Raw genomic sequence first — 16,843 nt, 5'->3', positions numbered from 1 at the left:
CACTGAAAAGAAAATACAAATATTTAGTATGTAACAGGAAAATGTTACAGAAAAACCCAAGCTTTATTATCTCTTATTTTCACACTGAGTCTAGACTAAAGCGGTTAGAGGAATAGAGGTCATTGGAGTTGTCCAGTGAGCTGTTTAAAAAGAATATTCAGACATCACACATTCACCGTTCATTAGCTTATTCTTTGTGCTCATTTAATTTTGCATAAAAAAATTGCAAATGTGAGACAAATTGTACAACAATGTAGAACTGTGTCATTTTAATAATACTGTGGTCTGTTATTGCTGAAAAGTAGCTTGAAAAGGCAGCTTTGTTCAGTGAATTGAATCAGTCCTACTCTGATTCTGAGCTATTGGTCTTCGTTGTCCAGTGCTGCACTGTAAATGGAGGAGATCCGCAGTGAATCTGTGTCTGTAAATGTAGAACACAGAAAGAAAGAAAGAAACATTGATGCAGCTAATCATGTGGCACCAGTGCAAAGCATACAACCATGCAAATACAGGTCAAAACCATTAGCTGATCTTCACATCAAACATCAGAATGGGGAAAAATATAGTCTCAGTGACTTTTATCATGGCATGGTTGTTGGTGCCAGATGAGCTGATCTGAGAAATTGCAGATCAGTCTGTAGATTTTACACTGAATCTGTAGATCCCAACTACTGACAGAACACTGTGAGGGTTGGGAAGGTTACTTAAAAAATGTATTCCGTTACATTCACAAATTACTTCATAAACAATGCAATCAGTAACATAATCCAAGTATCACAATATGAAAGTAATGTAATCAGATTTTTTTTGGATGACTTCAAGGTCACATATGTAAATAAAGTCAAGAAAAAAGATTTTTAAAAAAACAAACTTTTATTTAGCGCTTAAAACATGTTCAATGTTTGGATTTGTTTTAATTAAATAATTAATTAAATAAATAAACTAACAAATAAATAAGTTAAAGATCACTGTCCCTGATGCAGGTAACATTACATCACAAAAGCTATAGGGTGACCATATTCTGTTTTTGTTAAAATGAGGACACTTTTTTCCCTTTTTTTTTTTGAGTGTGTGTGTGTGCCTTAATAGTGTTTAAAACAGAGTTACTACTATATGATACTACTTAATACACTGAAAAAGACACTGTTAGCATCACATAAATACAGAGTAATTAAATTGGTTTCACTCTGCCCACATTTCACATTTTTTCCCACATTCTTTTGAATGTCCATGGAATAAAATAAAGTATCAGATGCCATGAGAGTACCTTCTGCCATCATTTACACATTTGAATGACCATGTAATATGAAATTAATGTGATAACATGAAATTAAAAATGATCTTATATGGCTATGGGAATTGTTTTGACTCAGGACAGCTGTCATTTGCTGCTATTGTCAAGCAACTGTTTGATGTCATACACAACAACGCTTCACCTTCATGCTTTCTCTGAGAGAAGGCTAATGGTTGAGAGGCAGGAATTTGGCCAATAGTTGCTGCAAGCCTTTTATAACCAACCAATTGGTGTGCGAGAAGGCGGGAATTACAGAGAGGGGTTAAAACAATGCAAATATGCGCAAATATGTTGCAGTATTGGACCAAAATGAACCACAATGAAACTAAAGCCGAATCCCGAAAACTCCTGGCTGGACACTTTTTAAAGGTCCGAAAAAGAGGACATGTCCAGGAAAAAGAGGTCACCCTAACAAAAGCATTTCAGAGAACAATTTGTGTAAATTTCTACCAAATTAGAGGTCAGAGGAGAATGGCTAGACTGGTTTGAGCTGACAGGAAGGCTATGGTAACACAAACCACACAGGTGATCCAAGAACAGGAATCTGAGGTAACAGTGGGCAAAGGCTCACTGAAACCGGACAGTTAAGGATTTAAAAATACTGCCTGGTCTTTTTCCAATCTTCATTTCCAGGTTCATTGGCTGATTGGAATAATTGCATGAATGAACAGGTTTACACGTGTTCCTATTAATTTAACCAGTTATACTATATACATAAGCACACCTATATATGCTTATGAATGTCCCATTCCAGATTTAGTACTCCATTTGATGTTATAAAAAAAAAACATGGGCACAGACTCACCCAAACTGAACAGATGAAGATTAGGGAAAAAATATCACTGAGTCTTTTTCCAATGTTCAACTGTCCAGTTTAGGTGAGACTATGCCCATGATAGCCACAGATTCCTGTTATTGGCAGACACGAGTGGAACCTGATGTGGTCTTTTGCTGTTGTCCACCACCAGGGTTGGGGGTTCGATTCCTGCCGTGGCCCTGTGTGTGCAGAGTTTACATGTTCCCTCCGTGCTTCCGTGGTTTCCTCCGGGTACTCCGGTCTCCTCCCCCAGTCCAAAGACATGCATATATATATATATATATATATATATATACACACACACACACACACACACACACACAAATGGAGTTTGACTGTGCAAGATGGCCCTGAAAGTATTTCACTGTATTTGATAAAATTTTACCAGTGTCTGTGTTTATTGTCCTCATGGAGACAAGCATGATGCTTTCCTTCTCTCCCATGTTGCTTATATGACTGTAAGAACATTGAACAAATCACAAATATAATTTAAAAATGTAACTGATGATCTGCTTACATATATTCAAAAATGCATTTTTGAGTTTTAGTTCATACCCTTCTGATATCACAGAGACGTAGTTTTTGACACCTACAGGGTAGATAAAATCCTCATTATTTCCATTAAAACTGTGGGAGAACACTCACACACACACACACACACACACACACACACACACACACACACACACACACACACACACACACACACACACACAGAGAGAGAGAGAGCATCTCACCCTCTTCCTTTGTATTAGCGCACTGTCCTCTGAAGTTAACAGCTGTTACCAAGATCACCATAACAATGATCAAAATGAGAATGAAGCTCATCACACCTGCCCAAAAGCAACAAAAAAAGGCAACAATACCATTACAAACGTGAAACTGAAATATATCTCTGAACAATCCTGATCCCATGATTGCACGTGCAGCCTACCAAAGGCTAACATTGTGAGCCCGTTGTCTGGCGTCTGTGTTGGTTTAGCACCATCACCTGCACATAAAGGAAGACATTACAGATTGGACTACATCCAGTGCAATGGGATTTACGAGGTTGATATTTTACCTACAGGGCAGTAGTTTAAGGGTGAATGCTATACTGTATAGTATAAGTTAACTCTGCACTGATTGTTTTAAGATTGAATTGGATTGTTTAATTGTTTAATTTAATTTAAATGGCTCATTTACAGATAACTACATATACAGGTAAAACACAAAGAAGAAAGGCATTAATTCATATGACAGTTACAAACTGCTAATGTATATCCATTAATATTCAACCCCAATTCCGAAAAAGTTGGGACAGTATGGAAAATGCTAATAAAAACAAAGAGGAGTGATTTGTAAATGTACTTTGACTTGTATTTAAACATAAACACGTATAAAGACAAGGTATTTGATGTTTTACCTAATGAACTGTGTAGTTTTTTTTGATGATAAATGTTTATTTTGAAATTGATACATGCAACATGTTCCAAGAAAGTTGGGACAGGGCAATTTAGGACTAATAGCGATGTGACACGTTGAAATAAGAAGGTGATGTGAAACAGGTGAGGCAATCGTCTAATCATAGTATATAAGGAGCCTCCAAAAAATGCCTAGTCCTTTAAGTGCAAGGATGAGTCGAGGCTTGCCAATCTGCCAGTGGTAGGATTTGGGGAATTTCTTCTTCTACAGTGCAAAATATAATTAAAAGATTCAAGGAATCTGGTCAAATCTCTGCGAGTAAAGGGCAAGGCCGAAAACCACTTCTGAATGAGCATGATCTCCGATCCCTCAGATGTCTTAAAAATCGTCATGAGTCTGTAAAGGATATCCTGACATGGGCTCGGGAATACTTTGGTAAACCTTTGTCAGTCAACACCATGCGCCACTGCATCCACAGATACAAGTTAAGGCTTTACAATGCAAAGCAGAAACCATACATCAACACTGTCCAGAAGCACCGCTGACTTCTCTGGGCTCGGTCTCATCTGAGATGGACAGTAGCACAGTGGAATCGTGTTTTGTGGTCTGACGAGTCAACATTTAAATAGTTTTTTAGACAAAACTATTTAGACAAAGCTATTATCAGCATCAGGTTCAAAAGCCAGCGTCTGTCATGATATCGGGGTGTGTCAGTGCCCATGGCATGGGTAACTTGCACATCTGTTATGTTTACCTGGTAAGTTGGGAGGAGAGATTACACTAAGGCCACTAGAAGTATTAATGTCTTGTGAAACTGAAATGTAAAGTATCTTATTATAATGATGACTAAGCCACAAAAAAAAACAACCTGTGACCATTGTATAAAAATGTCTTTAGCATTTATTACCCCAGACTTAAAAATACATATCAAACCACAACATGTTGAAAGACTGCTATATATGGCTTTAAGGAGAAGAATGGAGGATCAAAAAAGAAAGAAGCAAATAAAGAAGGTTGAACATTTTCAGCTTATCTTAAAAAGTAGCACATTTAATAAAACTAAAATACACAGCAACCTCTATCTGACATTATCCACAAATATTTCAAACATAAAAAATCAGGTCAAACTGTATAATCTGCTGAAGGTCATTAATAAGAAAATGAAGCCAACTTTTTAATACTCTGTTGACCCTGTAAGTCTAGAAAGGACTATAAGTTATTCATATGCAGTTTAAATTATGTAAAATGGTACTGTATTACCTGTTTGTTGTGTTACATTCATATTAGTTGTATTTACTGGGTTTTCAGTTACTGAACTTTCGTCAGTCACTGTGGAAAGAATGCAAAACATATTGTATGCTTATTTATAATATTGAAATTTTTGAATAAATGTACTATCATTTCATGTCATCACGCATGACGTTAACCTTTTTGATGGAGCGGACATCTGATATACAAAATGTTCTTCTGCAAGAACGTATTTCCACCAAAAGATTCTCCAAAGCCTCATATGGATGCTTTAATCTAATATTGACCACACTTTAAAAAAGCAATAGTGAAAGATTCCATTCAGTATGTGGCGGCGGAGAATCATGGACATTTTGACAGACATTATCTGAATACACACAAACTGATTAGGTTTATATCCATTTTGCTATGGCACACAGCTTTGCCAACAGCTTGATTGAAGTGTAACATTCATTGTGTGATTAAATCACACCTCAAAGTTTTAGACCTCTTTATACAGTTTTCAAACACTACATTTGTTAAACTGGCTCCTTTACAAGATTATCTTTGGAGGAAGATAGTCTAGGCAAGATTCAAAATATAACTAAAAACATTTCCACATCATTACAGTGAAATATGTTTATGGTTTCTTGAAGTCGAGGTGCCTAAGTATACTTATAGGCAAAGAAACCTAATCCTGTTCAAAACACAATAGATTTTTTTGTCTGTTTGCCAGAATTCAGACAACATCCAGTAGGTTTACTCAGAATGCCATACATTTTATTGTCTGCTCAGCCCATATAGGTCACTCATTAATATTATTATTATTATAAACTGTTAGCACTCAATGGTGACTTCACAAATTGCATTTACAGTACATGGTGGCAGAGCTGCTTATTAGTTTGTGGATTTAAATCTTGGTTGCCGATATGAGGAATTTGTTACTAGCATATGTCCACATCCAACCCGGTTGTCTTCACAAATTAGAATGTAATCCCAATGAATCTTTCCTAATAGTCATGTTTGTTTGTTTTTTTTAAAGATAATGTAGCTATGTCTATATTTTTGTCATTTTCTCATTGAGAACCATCATTAAACGAGTTAGATTTATCGTAAGTATTTCCTCTTGGCATCTCTGTTGTACAGAGACTAGATTAAACTATGTAATGAAGTTCTGTCAATAGGAATGTTTTAGACTTACCTGCAACAAGCGATACAGACATACAGAGGACAATAAAACGATATAAGAGTAGAGCCATAGCTTTATCCACAGAGTTTTAGGTGTGTTCCTAGAAAAATGCTGACTATTAAAGCTCACCAGGCATAGATGTGTATTAAAAGAGACAGTGCAGTCAAGTTTTAAAGTGTGCACATGTGAGTGAGTCCACGGCAATGTGCAACTCCTGATGGGAGGAACAAGATGGTGTAAAGTGTGGTTGTATCCTGGTGATTGACTGTGTGTGTGAGTGTATTCGTGCCTACTCCTGGTTTCAGGGAGAGACTGCTGTGGCTCTGACGGTGACCCATAGCTTCCTCTGAAAGAATTGGAGGAAGCAGATGTAGTGTTCTCATGGAAAAGCAACTCTCTGGCCTTATGTTTGTGCTTCAGCCTGGATAAGAGGGAGTGGTTTCTCTGCAAAAGAGTGAAACAGTCAGGAATGGCTCATGACTATAGTTTTTGGTGAAGCAGGACAACATTATAATGATTAACAGCCTCAAACAAAAGGCTATAATACTTGACTTCTGCTATAGGCTAGTTAATTTTTAGAGCAACTCCATAACAGACAGTTGAGAGTCAAAGGGACTTGAATGAACTTGAACAAACTAACTGTACACCAGTTTTCAATTGAGAACAGAAAGATGTAGTCTGGTCTAAAATCCAGCAAACAGTTGATCCCCTTAGTTGATCAAACTGAACATCACTGACATACTTCTGACACCTCACTTTATGAGGTTTATTTTGCCTCATTTCTAAAGAAATTTGGCTCATTTATCTTTCAGATGTGCGAATTCTTCAATCATAGCTTCAGGTATGATGGATTCTGGTTGCTGATAATTGCACTCCAAAGACACATTACATTAACAACCTAGCTAGTTATGGAAATTGATAGATAACAGTGTAAAGCAGGTATTGTTCCTGTTACCATTGTCACAGTGTGTGAGATAAACACTGAAGTATTACTGTTATTATTATTAACTGTCCTGACTCCTGGCTCTCATAAACAAAACATGCATAGAACGAGCATGGGGCAGCGTGATTCTTGTCCAAATGGGCCCTTATTAGTGCTTGTTGAAGTTCCCATTTTTGACCACTAGTTATTATAATAACTCTATGGCCCCACTATTGCACAACATCTAGAAAGGTGAGCAAATTGGCTTATATCAGTCTAATAGCAAAATTTTGTTAGACACTCAAAAGAGCTAATTAGTGTTTCAACAGCACATGAAGATTAACATTTGTTGAATGACTGATATACACAATATAGTATATGGTTGGGTCCTGCCCCACCTGTCCCAATGGACGAGCCACCACTGGAAACAGCTACACGATTGTGGGAGTGTTGCGATTGCGATTGCGATTGTGTAGGATTTCCTCTAAATTTATGCATATTTACATTTGGCAGATAGTCTCTTGGGGCAAAATATTTTATCCATGCTTAGGAAAATACATGGTTCAGGAATAGAATAGCGACAGACACAGTAGTTCATGCATATTTTATTCAAGAGTAAAAAAAGTGATTTGTCCCATAGGGCATGCTTACAATGTGTGTTATCATTTAGGAAGTCAAATGCCAAAACTTAGTTCAAGAGAAAATTGCAAGAAAAAATAGTCACAAGTTAAAATCCATTAAACTCCTTCTCTGAAATAAACCACATCTGGACCAAACAAGGATCAGAAAACAGTGGAGAAAAGAACTGTAAGCTTAATTGTAAGAATAAGAAGTATAAGGATATCATCAAGAATTATAATGAGAATATAGTTTTCCTTCAAAGTGAGACACAGGATTTTCAGCGTGTCCAATTTGTTTACATGTGAATAAACCATGCGATCATGCTTTGGCAGCCTGAATGTTGCTTTTCACTGAGTAATATGTTCATTCACACTATTGAACACATTCTTTACACCAACTAAACAAAACAAAAACAAACAAACAAACAAACAAACAAAAAAACAAAACAAAACCCCACAATAGCTTAACACCTCAAAAAGAGCATCGGTGCCTGTACAGCAAAAACAATACAAAAATAAAATCAACCAACAAAATAACATAAAAAAATAAAAATTAAATAAATTAAAGACAGAAGAAAAGTTTACAAAAAAATCATATATATACTGTATATAGATATAAAAAAAAACAAAGTTGAACTTTACAAATATAATCTGAAGAGGGAAATAATTCAAATCTACTATATTGAAACACATCACAATTATAATTTCACATATCAATAAGGAACTTAATTGCATGCATTGATGCGTTCCATACCACAGATGCTGTTAAAAATTGTCCTCGATATTGTCCATCATTTATTATTAATAATATATTTATATATGTATATATTTATACTTATATATAGGTTCATTCGGCTTGAGAAACATACTATGTGCATTCTCTCTCGAGTTACAGGCAGGTGAGAAACAATCAGGTAGGTGGTGCGAAAGGTCAAACTTCAACTGCATAACCCCCCCCCACCCCCCTCTCCCCCATCGTCAATTGTTCACTCCACACAAAAGACAGCGGGAGTCCATAGCCAACATACGCAAGCTCCCTACACCTTACATCCACGCAGCTTTATGGCATCTTACCAAAGAAAAAACAAACAAACAAACAAATAAATAAATAAAAAATACTCAGGTAAGATTGCATTGCAAGTAATAAAATGTACATATTTTTCTTTTTAAATGTCCTTTCTTAGAAATGTTTCATTTTTGAGTCATTTCAAATTTCATATTCATTAATACTAGTAGCAAAACATGTCAAACAGTGCGATCATTTCATTACGAGATGGGCTCATGAAGAAAACTCATCAATCAAAATATTCAAATGTGTGCGTGGCATTGGTACTGACTGGTCACCCTCACCGATGAGCTGCGATGGATCAGGCTAAAGAGAGAGTTCTAAATCCCTAGTCCCCGCCCACTTGGTGAATGGATGGAGTCAGAAAGGAATTGATAAAGACACTTTCAGCCCTTGACTGACATTACTCCCCCCTCCCGAGCAAATCCCACCCCCTACCCTGTTCGTCACACCCAAAAAGCGGCAGAACTCGCCCGAAACAGCAAGAAACCCGCATATGGTAAACTGGCAGCGGAAAAGAGTGACCGCCTTCCACCCACATCCATGACAGATTTGAAATTGGATAGTTTGCTTCCCTAATTTGACATAGCAGTAGTGGATGCATACGTATAGTTATGTCGTTTGAGTTTGGTTGGTATCAGGAGGCTTTAAATTTTCAGGTTTTGGTGATATCCTGCCAACAGTGGCACAGGTTTGGGCATGCGGTCACTGCAGGGGGCTGATGCATCACTGAATGTTGCTGTTGTCGTCAGTACCATTGGCCTCAGACATGTTCATTTTGCCCATGGAGTGACCAACGTGGTTAACGCCGTCCTTACGGGGAGGCATGCGCTCGTTGATGCGGTCTAGACCTTTAGCCTCCTCGAAGCTGCTGATCTTGTGCTGTGGAGAAAAGCCGCGGATGGCTGTGGAGAGGCACAGATCACAATGAACACCAGAACACCATATGTTTAATGGAACTATACTGTCGAACTGTCGAACTATACTTTCTGTAAAAAGTGTAATATGTAAGGAATAAAACATGACAGGGCATGCTGTTATAGGAAAATAAGCAATGTTATATTTATTATAACAGCAGGTCCCAAAGTGTTTTATTCTTTTTATACCACGGCAACTTGCCAACAATGATTTAGTTACTGTACCTCTGACTGTTACAAAGTGTTGACGCTGGAGATTCCTTTCCTTCCAAAAACAAGCTTTCAGGGAAAGCTTCACCATATCAGTGATTACCCACATTTTTTAATCGTTCATGTAGAGCATCTGCCATAGACGTCCCTGTGTAAGTTCTTACTATAGACGATTACATATTAGAGCAAGCACATTAATATAAACCTTGCAACAGGAACTACTTTTAGAGCTGCTGTTGTAGAAAATGAGTCAAACCTTCTGATTCATCAGTACTGAGAAATTATCAGTGCTGTGGTATAAATATTTTGTATATATTATAAAATCAAAAGAGCACCACTTGTCATTCCTTTTGCACCTCATGTAATTCAATAGTCAGTGATTAAAAAAAAATACAGATTGGATTTTATGGAGAACAAAACAATACTCAATTTTGAAAATAGTGGCCCTGCCCTGTTCATTCCCTATAAACCCATTAACAGTGGTCTGTGATATGTAGTATGCTGTATATACAGTACAGAAGCCTATAACATGAAGAAATATTTTGAAGTTCTTACTACTTTCTGTTACATAACATCAGTGTTTAAATTATAATATAAAAGTATGATATTAATACTCTGTGATGATAGCTAGTCTTAGTTATTTACACTTCTTATCTTAAAGAATAAATGTTGTGTATAGGCTTTAATTTATAAAGTAGCTTTCAAGACTCACTGCAGAACAATCTTTTCTCAGGATATTAAACCCATTTCCCCTCTATCGTCTGTATTCAATTACCAGGCCTTTTTTTTTTTTTTCCTTTTTCTGCTTGTCCCAAAAACAGGACTGGAGAGGAAATAGCGATCAGTTCCCTTTCCATGTGTGAGCCACTGAGGTGTGCCTGCTTTCAAGCACGAGAGGTTGTGGAAAAGGCTAACACACTCTGGTTGGCTGGGAGTTCCTGAGAGTTCCAGTTATCACATGCTACGCTCACAGTTGCCTCATGAGAGGACGAGAAAAATGCAGAGTTTAACATACCGACTCAAGTGAACATGCGTCTGTGTTAGACACCATCTCAAAACATCATGCATTCTTCACAGTGAATGTCCCTATTCTCTTGGCTGTTATCACTGAGAAAGGGCAATTGTAAATATCTGGTAAAGTCATAAAAATGAAAGACTGTCCAAGTTCAATCCCTTGGACCACAATATAAAAAGAGGTCTGAAAAAATACTTGTGCCTTTGCCACTGCAGCTGCACCAAAAGCACAAGGTACTTATGCAACAATACTTTACTCCAGAGGCACTCAACTTAAAATGACATAAAAAGTCATTGACTTTCTGGATGCAACCGAGCTTAAAGGAGCAGTTTGTAATTTTCATAGTCCTCTTCTGCCTGTGAATGAACATATATACTCTTCTCCTTCCCCCTAACAAACCACACCCCCTCTGTGGAAACCTTGCCTTTTAAGGAAAAGAGGTACAGCTAAATATCATCATGGTCATTTTCTGGGCCTGAAAAAATGTAAACAGGAATCTGAAATGAAGAAAACTGAGAGCTGCTGCATGGCAATATCTCGAATCTCAGCTTTTTTAAAATGTATTTTTGAAAGTAGATTATTATTATAAGTCTAGAAACACATTTAAAGATCACAAACTGCAACTTTAAAACGGTTCCCAGATATCTGCCTTGCCCTTTCTTAGACCTCAATGCATTGTTTCTCTCAGTGATACCTCTACACTGCTTTCGTCCTTGTGTGAAAGTGAGTTGATCATGGCTATGCAACAGCTGACGCTAAGCCCAGATACATGTCCTGAATTTACCTTCTCCGTCCTTTGCTTCTGTCTCGATGGCTTCGATGGCTTCAATGGTGGCTGGGGGAAGAGGAGGGGACCCGGTTACACTCGAACAAGCCATGCATACGGCAGTAAGGCACAGGCAGCAGTAGTGCACCAGTAGCAACGATCCTGCGAAATGCATGCATGCCAACCAGACTATGGAGCCCAGTCAACCCCTCAGGCATACACACACGTTCCCGGACGCCTGGCCGTCCTTCTTAACCTGGTACAGACTCACAGACGCTCACCTCACCCCAGTTTACCCACTGTGGGGAAACCGACCCACTGCAGTCCAGGCTTTGGGGCCACTCATAGTGCATGTAGTATAGATAGAAGAGCACCCCAAAGTCTGGTGTCAGAGGATACAGAGAGACAGATGGAGAGACAGGTGGAAAAGACAGGCGCAGGTTTATAAAAGTGCCCAGAGACCCTGTGTAGGCTTGTATGCTCACCGCTCTGCAGTGTTTGCTTGCCCCCGGACAACACACCACTGGGCAGCATGCCAGTCGGGGTCAGCCCCTTCAGCGTCAGCACGTTCTCGCTCTCCTCTCTGTATTTAGCCATATACATGCACACGAACTCACATAAGTCTCTAGTCTCTGAGTCGATGACTTAGATTAGCATATTGAAAGTGACCTCATCACTGAAAGTCCTTCACGTACCTGAGCACAGAGAACATCTTGGCCATCTTGCCGATGGCACGAATCTTGTTCTTAATCACCTCTTTCCGCGCAGCTGCTGCGTTGGCTGTGGGCGAACATAAGATTTCAGACTATATTGCTACTGGGAAAGTCATTCAAATGCAAGGTTTGATGGGAGCAAAAACACTATGCGATCTTCTTAAAACACTGTGAGCTTGTGGTTTGCAAGGAGGATTCTGAATACATCGCCTTAGAAGACAAAGCCTGCAATGGGAATAGGAGAAAATAGATAGGACAGTGTGCAGAATATAACGGCCATGCCTCACCATCAAAGATCTCATCTCCATCATTCATTAGTTCATCATCGGAGCAGATGCTCAACACATTCACCAGCATCTCTGTGACTGCAGGGGAGAGTTTATGCATAATTGTTACAGGGGTCATATATTTCATCAGTGTTTTCCAATTGAATGTCGATGCTGTAGAGAGAAGAGTTACCTTTCTCTCCCACGAAGGGCAGAGACCAGGTGAAGACGTCCATGAAGTTTGGCAGCCAGTAGGGGTGGGGGGAGCAGTTAAACTGTCGAATGTTCATCACGTTGTTCTCATACTTCAGGACAGCCGCTGACATGGGATCACATAAATACACACATGTGTACAAATACCAACATTTACAGAATGAAAAAAGTCCAAAATATAATGCAAAATCAGCAGATTTGTTCATGATCCATGGATGCCAAGACCAGGACTTAAAATGTGCACCTGCCCAACTGCCAAATGCTAGTAAAACATGGTAATGGATACTGAGTGGCACAAGTGTGTCAAATATGACTCCTGACCATGCCAAAGGAGCAAAATTGGTTGTGCTGTATTTCTCCCTCAATTACAGCGACATTCATCATACTGCATATCCTACACAAGGTCATGGGGAGCTTGGAACTTGGGGTACAAGGCGGCAGACACCCTGTACCTGTTGCCAAGCCATCAGAGGGCACAATCACACACCACAGACAATGCCCATAACATAATTAGCCTATAACACATGTCTTTGGACTGTGGGAGGAAACCGGAATACCAAGAAACAACCCCCAAAGCACAGGGAAAACATGCAAACTCCACACACATGGTGGAGGTGGGCTTTGAACCCTCAACCCTGGAGGTGCGAGGTAAATGTGCTAACATTCTTCTGAGTGTGTTACATGGCACTGTGATGCAGCATGAGCAACAGTTCACGTGTCTCAGAAGTAGCATGTGTTAGCCTTCACCATTCTCCTGCCACTTAATCAGATAAATCAAATGTAAATAGTCACTCCTATATGGTCTATTCATTCTCACTTGATGGATCTTCAGCTGAGCCATATGTGCCGACATACAGTACAGCTGATATGAAAAGACCAGAAGGAAGACCACAAGGAAAAACGTTTAAACCAATGACAGAAATGAAAAGTGTGCATGCTTGGTTCAAGTGTAATGGTGGCACAGTTGATAGCATTGCCACCACTTCAGCATTGCAGGGTTTCCAGTTCGATCCTAGGCTCCGGTTACTCTTTGAGTGGAGTTTCATATGCTCACCCCTGTCCACCAAACATTAGCTCCTGACCTGTCCCTGCATGATTTTATGCAGTATGCTACTGCCAGATGATTGGTTGATTGGATGCAAGAATGAGCAGGTGTGCAAGTGTTCCTGTGTCTATATAACTGTAGATAAATACAGACACTGAATGATACATAAATAATATATTAAGATTTTACCCACACATACTTGAATGGCTGCAAAGCTATTTACGTTTAGAGAAAAAAAAATCTTGTGTTATGTGAATTGTCTACATTTATTAACACTGAGTGCAGTAGTATGTTTACGTCTTAATCGCTTGTGTGTGTTGTATTCTAAGAAATATCCACTAGATGGCCCCTTCTGAAGCCCGAGCTGCTGACCCTGTTCCATCAGGAGCAATAAAGCCACATGGATGGAGTCAGTGAAGCTGACAGTCTCTCCCACCCACACATCTCCTCCATCCCACTCTGTTTATTACAGATAACACTCCATGCACACACATACAACCAATCAACTGCAGTCAGATTGGTCAATAATGCTTTTTATTGCGACTTGCTTAATGTCGTCAGTGCATTATGGAGTGAAGAATATAATATTTTAGACACGAATGCTAGTTCCACCCACCTTTGTTGTTGTAAACATCAAGGTAGTTTGGTGCAGAAAAGATGGTGATTAGTGACGGGAAGCCAGTGGTCTGACTCTTCCTGTACATCCGGTATCTGTGACAAAACAGCCACACCAACACACATATACAGATAGCGGGACAAGAATGTGAGGGGTTTGGTGGGGGGACTAGTCATCAAATGAATATCACTATCAATTGAAGAAGAAAGTGTGTGTGTGTGTGTGTGTGTGTGTGTGTGTGTGTGTGTGTGTGTGTGTGTGCGTGTGTGTGTGTGTAACAGAGTGGGTCTGCATACATACCCTGCATCTTGTGCTTCATGTGCTCGGATGACTGATAGCAAATTATTATTCTGTAGGAACTCACATACCGCTGGATAACTGTAAGGCAGAAAGAGCGAGAGAGAAAGAGCATGCGTGTAGTTTAGCTGCAGTCAGCAGGGGCACTGTAACATGTAGACAAGTTTCCAGTAGGGGTCTGAAAACACTGGACAATACCCAAAGGTAGAAATGTCAGCACTGTCAGCATGAACTGCGAATTCTGGCTTTGACAGTTCCTCAACCTTAGCTACATTGCTTGAGTTTATAACTGCCCTCAACTAGAAACATGCGCTGGAATAATTAAAAAAAAATTATTTTTGTTTGTACATTAGAACAAAATATGTTCTAATGACTTTGTTTATTTATTTATTTTTAAAATTAAAACTAATTGGACACGAATTCAATCTCGAGATGTTTTCAGTGGTGACTTGGACTTACTGGACTTTACATATGAACTTGTCTCTGTCTTGGGCATTGCTCATACTAAATATGGTCTTGGTCTTGACCAAGTGTGTGTAACAAATAATGTTTGTGTTGTTTTGGGTCTTCCCCGTGCTGCGGGGGTTTCCTCCGGGTGCTCCGGTTTCCTCCCCCAGTCCAAAGACATGCATGGTAGGCATGTGTGAGTGTGCATGTGATTGTGCCCTGCGATGGACTGGCACCCTGTCCAGGGTGTACCCCGCCTTGTGCCCGATGCCTCCTGGGATAGGCTCCAGGTTCCCCCGCGACCCTGAAAAGGAGTAAGCGGTTGAAGATGGATGGATGGATGGATGTTTTGGGTCTGGTAACCCAACTGTATGCCTTTATCTATTTTCCAGAATGATTCTGTAGGATTTGAGCTAATTATCAATAGAATTTATAAATTTGGTCAAGCATATATAAAATGGAAGTAAAGGATTTGATTGTTTTTGTTCTCAATCTTGACTTGGTCTCATTTTCATTTGGTCTTGATATTGACCTGGCCTTGATCCCCTTAATACTCGGTCTTGACTTGATCATGGCTAGTCTTGGACTTGGACTTGACAATGGCGGTCTATCTATTTCCCAAAATATAAACAAATTTGTAGTCTAATTTAAACAAATGTTGCATCTCCCATTTGTATCTATATTTGTATCTGTGTGGGCTGCAGGGGTGCCTTGTATTACACTAGGATTTAGAGATGTTTCAATATGATGTTGGACAATATAATCTCTCACCCTTTCCTCAGTCGATAATTTCACATGGATACTAAAAGACTATGAGTGCCATAAAGACTATGGTACTCATATTAAACAGTAGTAGTAGTAGTAGTTCTGTTTGACTTTATAGTATACAACTGTGGAAGATTTAAATTCATCCACCAAAGAACGTGTGTAAAACACTGGATAGTTTGTTAATTTTTTTGTTGATGTACAGAAAGTGTTTTAGTAATTAATGGACTGAAAAATGAAAACAATGTGTCCAAACTTGTAAAAATGGGAGCTATCAGAAAATTTTGTCTTCAGTAATCATGAATACCGCAAGAGGAAACTTGTTTAAACACAGTGAACACATCCAGTAGCATATGACACAAGCACAGAGGCAACACACAAATAATTACACATATGCTGACAGTAATATTACAGCTTAATGCTTGAAATAGTCTTCAGATAAACACACACACACACACACACACCTTGTAAAATGCTCACATACTATTCACTAATTATTATGAAGTGTGCTAGGTGTTATGGGGAATGTTTTTGGGTTAAACAGGGAGTTTTTACAGCTCCACATAATAAACCGCAGGGCTCGCCATGAACAGTGTACATAATTCTGTCCTGTCAAGAGCTAATGGAGCGCGCAGTATGATCTAATGGAGAGGAGCTCATCCTGCGGCTCGCATATTGCCAACAGCTAGCTTTCCTTCTGTGTGTGCGTGAGAGACACAGCAGCATGGACAGAAGCAGAATCTAGACCAGGAAGTGAGCGTGAAACAGTCCTTTCTCTCACTCCGCTCTGAGCTACAGCATCTCTTAACGAACGGCAACCCCATCTCGACACTACTGCAACCTTGTACAAAATAGTGCTTCCTCTGTCTCTGTCTCTTTCTCACCCTCTGTCTTACTCTCTCGCTCCAATTTGGGCAGGAGGAGTGGGTCGTCATGGCAACACCACACTGCAAAGCCCCAGGGGATTGTGGGATAGATCGCAGAGCTGTGTTGACGCTGCTTCTGGTCGCAGTGTGTTCCTCGCTCTCTTTCCC

The 16,843-nt window shown here is 39.3% G+C and overlaps 2 protein-coding genes across 4 annotated transcripts in view; both read right to left on the bottom strand.

Annotated features, from left to right (window-relative positions):
* Window positions 1-182: 182 nt before the first annotated feature.
* Window positions 183-6,254, bottom strand: ecscr (endothelial cell surface expressed chemotaxis and apoptosis regulator). Of its 2 annotated transcripts, none has more exons than XM_017492653.3 (7): window positions 6,061-6,254; window positions 4,776-4,844; window positions 3,046-3,102; window positions 2,849-2,944; window positions 2,667-2,700; window positions 2,497-2,567; window positions 183-421 (listed from the first exon to the last, which is right to left on the bottom strand). In XM_017492653.3, the coding sequence occupies exons 1-7, from the start codon at window positions 6,065-6,067 to the stop codon at window positions 360-362; spliced, it is 396 nt and encodes a 131-aa protein (XP_017348142.1). In that variant the 5' UTR covers window positions 6,068-6,254; the 3' UTR covers window positions 183-359. The 2 variants fall into 2 exon arrangements, with proteins under 2 accessions (XP_017348142.1, XP_017348141.1); XM_017492652.3 differs by having other exon boundaries at window positions 5,944-6,251.
* A 2,376-nt stretch (window positions 6,255-8,630) lies between these two features.
* ppp3ca (protein phosphatase 3, catalytic subunit, alpha isozyme) overlaps window positions 8,631-16,843 on the bottom strand; it is a 73,618-nt gene continuing 65,405 nt past the window's right edge. The window contains exons 7-14 of one of the 2 annotated variants that reach the window (XM_017491923.3): window positions 14,601-14,678; window positions 14,301-14,395; window positions 12,620-12,745; window positions 12,448-12,525; window positions 12,143-12,227; window positions 11,933-12,030; window positions 11,466-11,516; window positions 8,631-9,444 (exon numbers count right to left, since the gene is read on the bottom strand). In XM_017491923.3, the coding sequence (XP_017347412.1) occupies window positions 9,266-9,444; window positions 11,466-11,516; window positions 11,933-12,030; window positions 12,143-12,227; window positions 12,448-12,525; window positions 12,620-12,745; window positions 14,301-14,395; window positions 14,601-14,678 (790 nt within the window). In that variant the 3' untranslated portion in view covers window positions 8,631-9,265. The remainder of the gene's footprint in view (window positions 9,445-11,465; window positions 11,517-11,932; window positions 12,031-12,142; window positions 12,228-12,447; window positions 12,526-12,619; window positions 12,746-14,300; window positions 14,396-14,600; window positions 14,679-16,843) is intronic. The other variant, XM_017491924.3, reaches the window with a different exon arrangement.

Source organism: Ictalurus punctatus, chromosome 18 (genome assembly GCF_001660625.3).
Source record: "Ictalurus punctatus breed USDA103 chromosome 18, Coco_2.0, whole genome shotgun sequence".
Lineage (NCBI taxonomy): Eukaryota > Metazoa > Chordata > Actinopteri > Siluriformes > Ictaluridae > Ictalurus > Ictalurus punctatus.
Note: the sequence above shows the minus strand (reverse complement) of the source record. Positions and strands in the feature narration are given on the sequence as shown.

Excerpts from the sequence above, each read along its gene's own strand:
- ecscr (XM_017492652.3), bottom strand. The coding sequence starts at position 6,001 with ATGGCTCTACTCTTATATCGTTTTATTGTCCTCTGTATGTCTGTATCG. Across the intron at positions 3,103-4,775 it reads GAATGTAACACAACAAACAG|GTGATGGTGCTAAACCAACA; the intron begins GTAATACAGTAC and ends CTTTATGTGCAG. Across the intron at positions 2,701-2,848 it reads CGCTAATACAAAGGAAGAGG|GTGTCAAAAACTACGTCTCT; the intron begins GTGAGATGCTCT and ends TCTACCCTGTAG.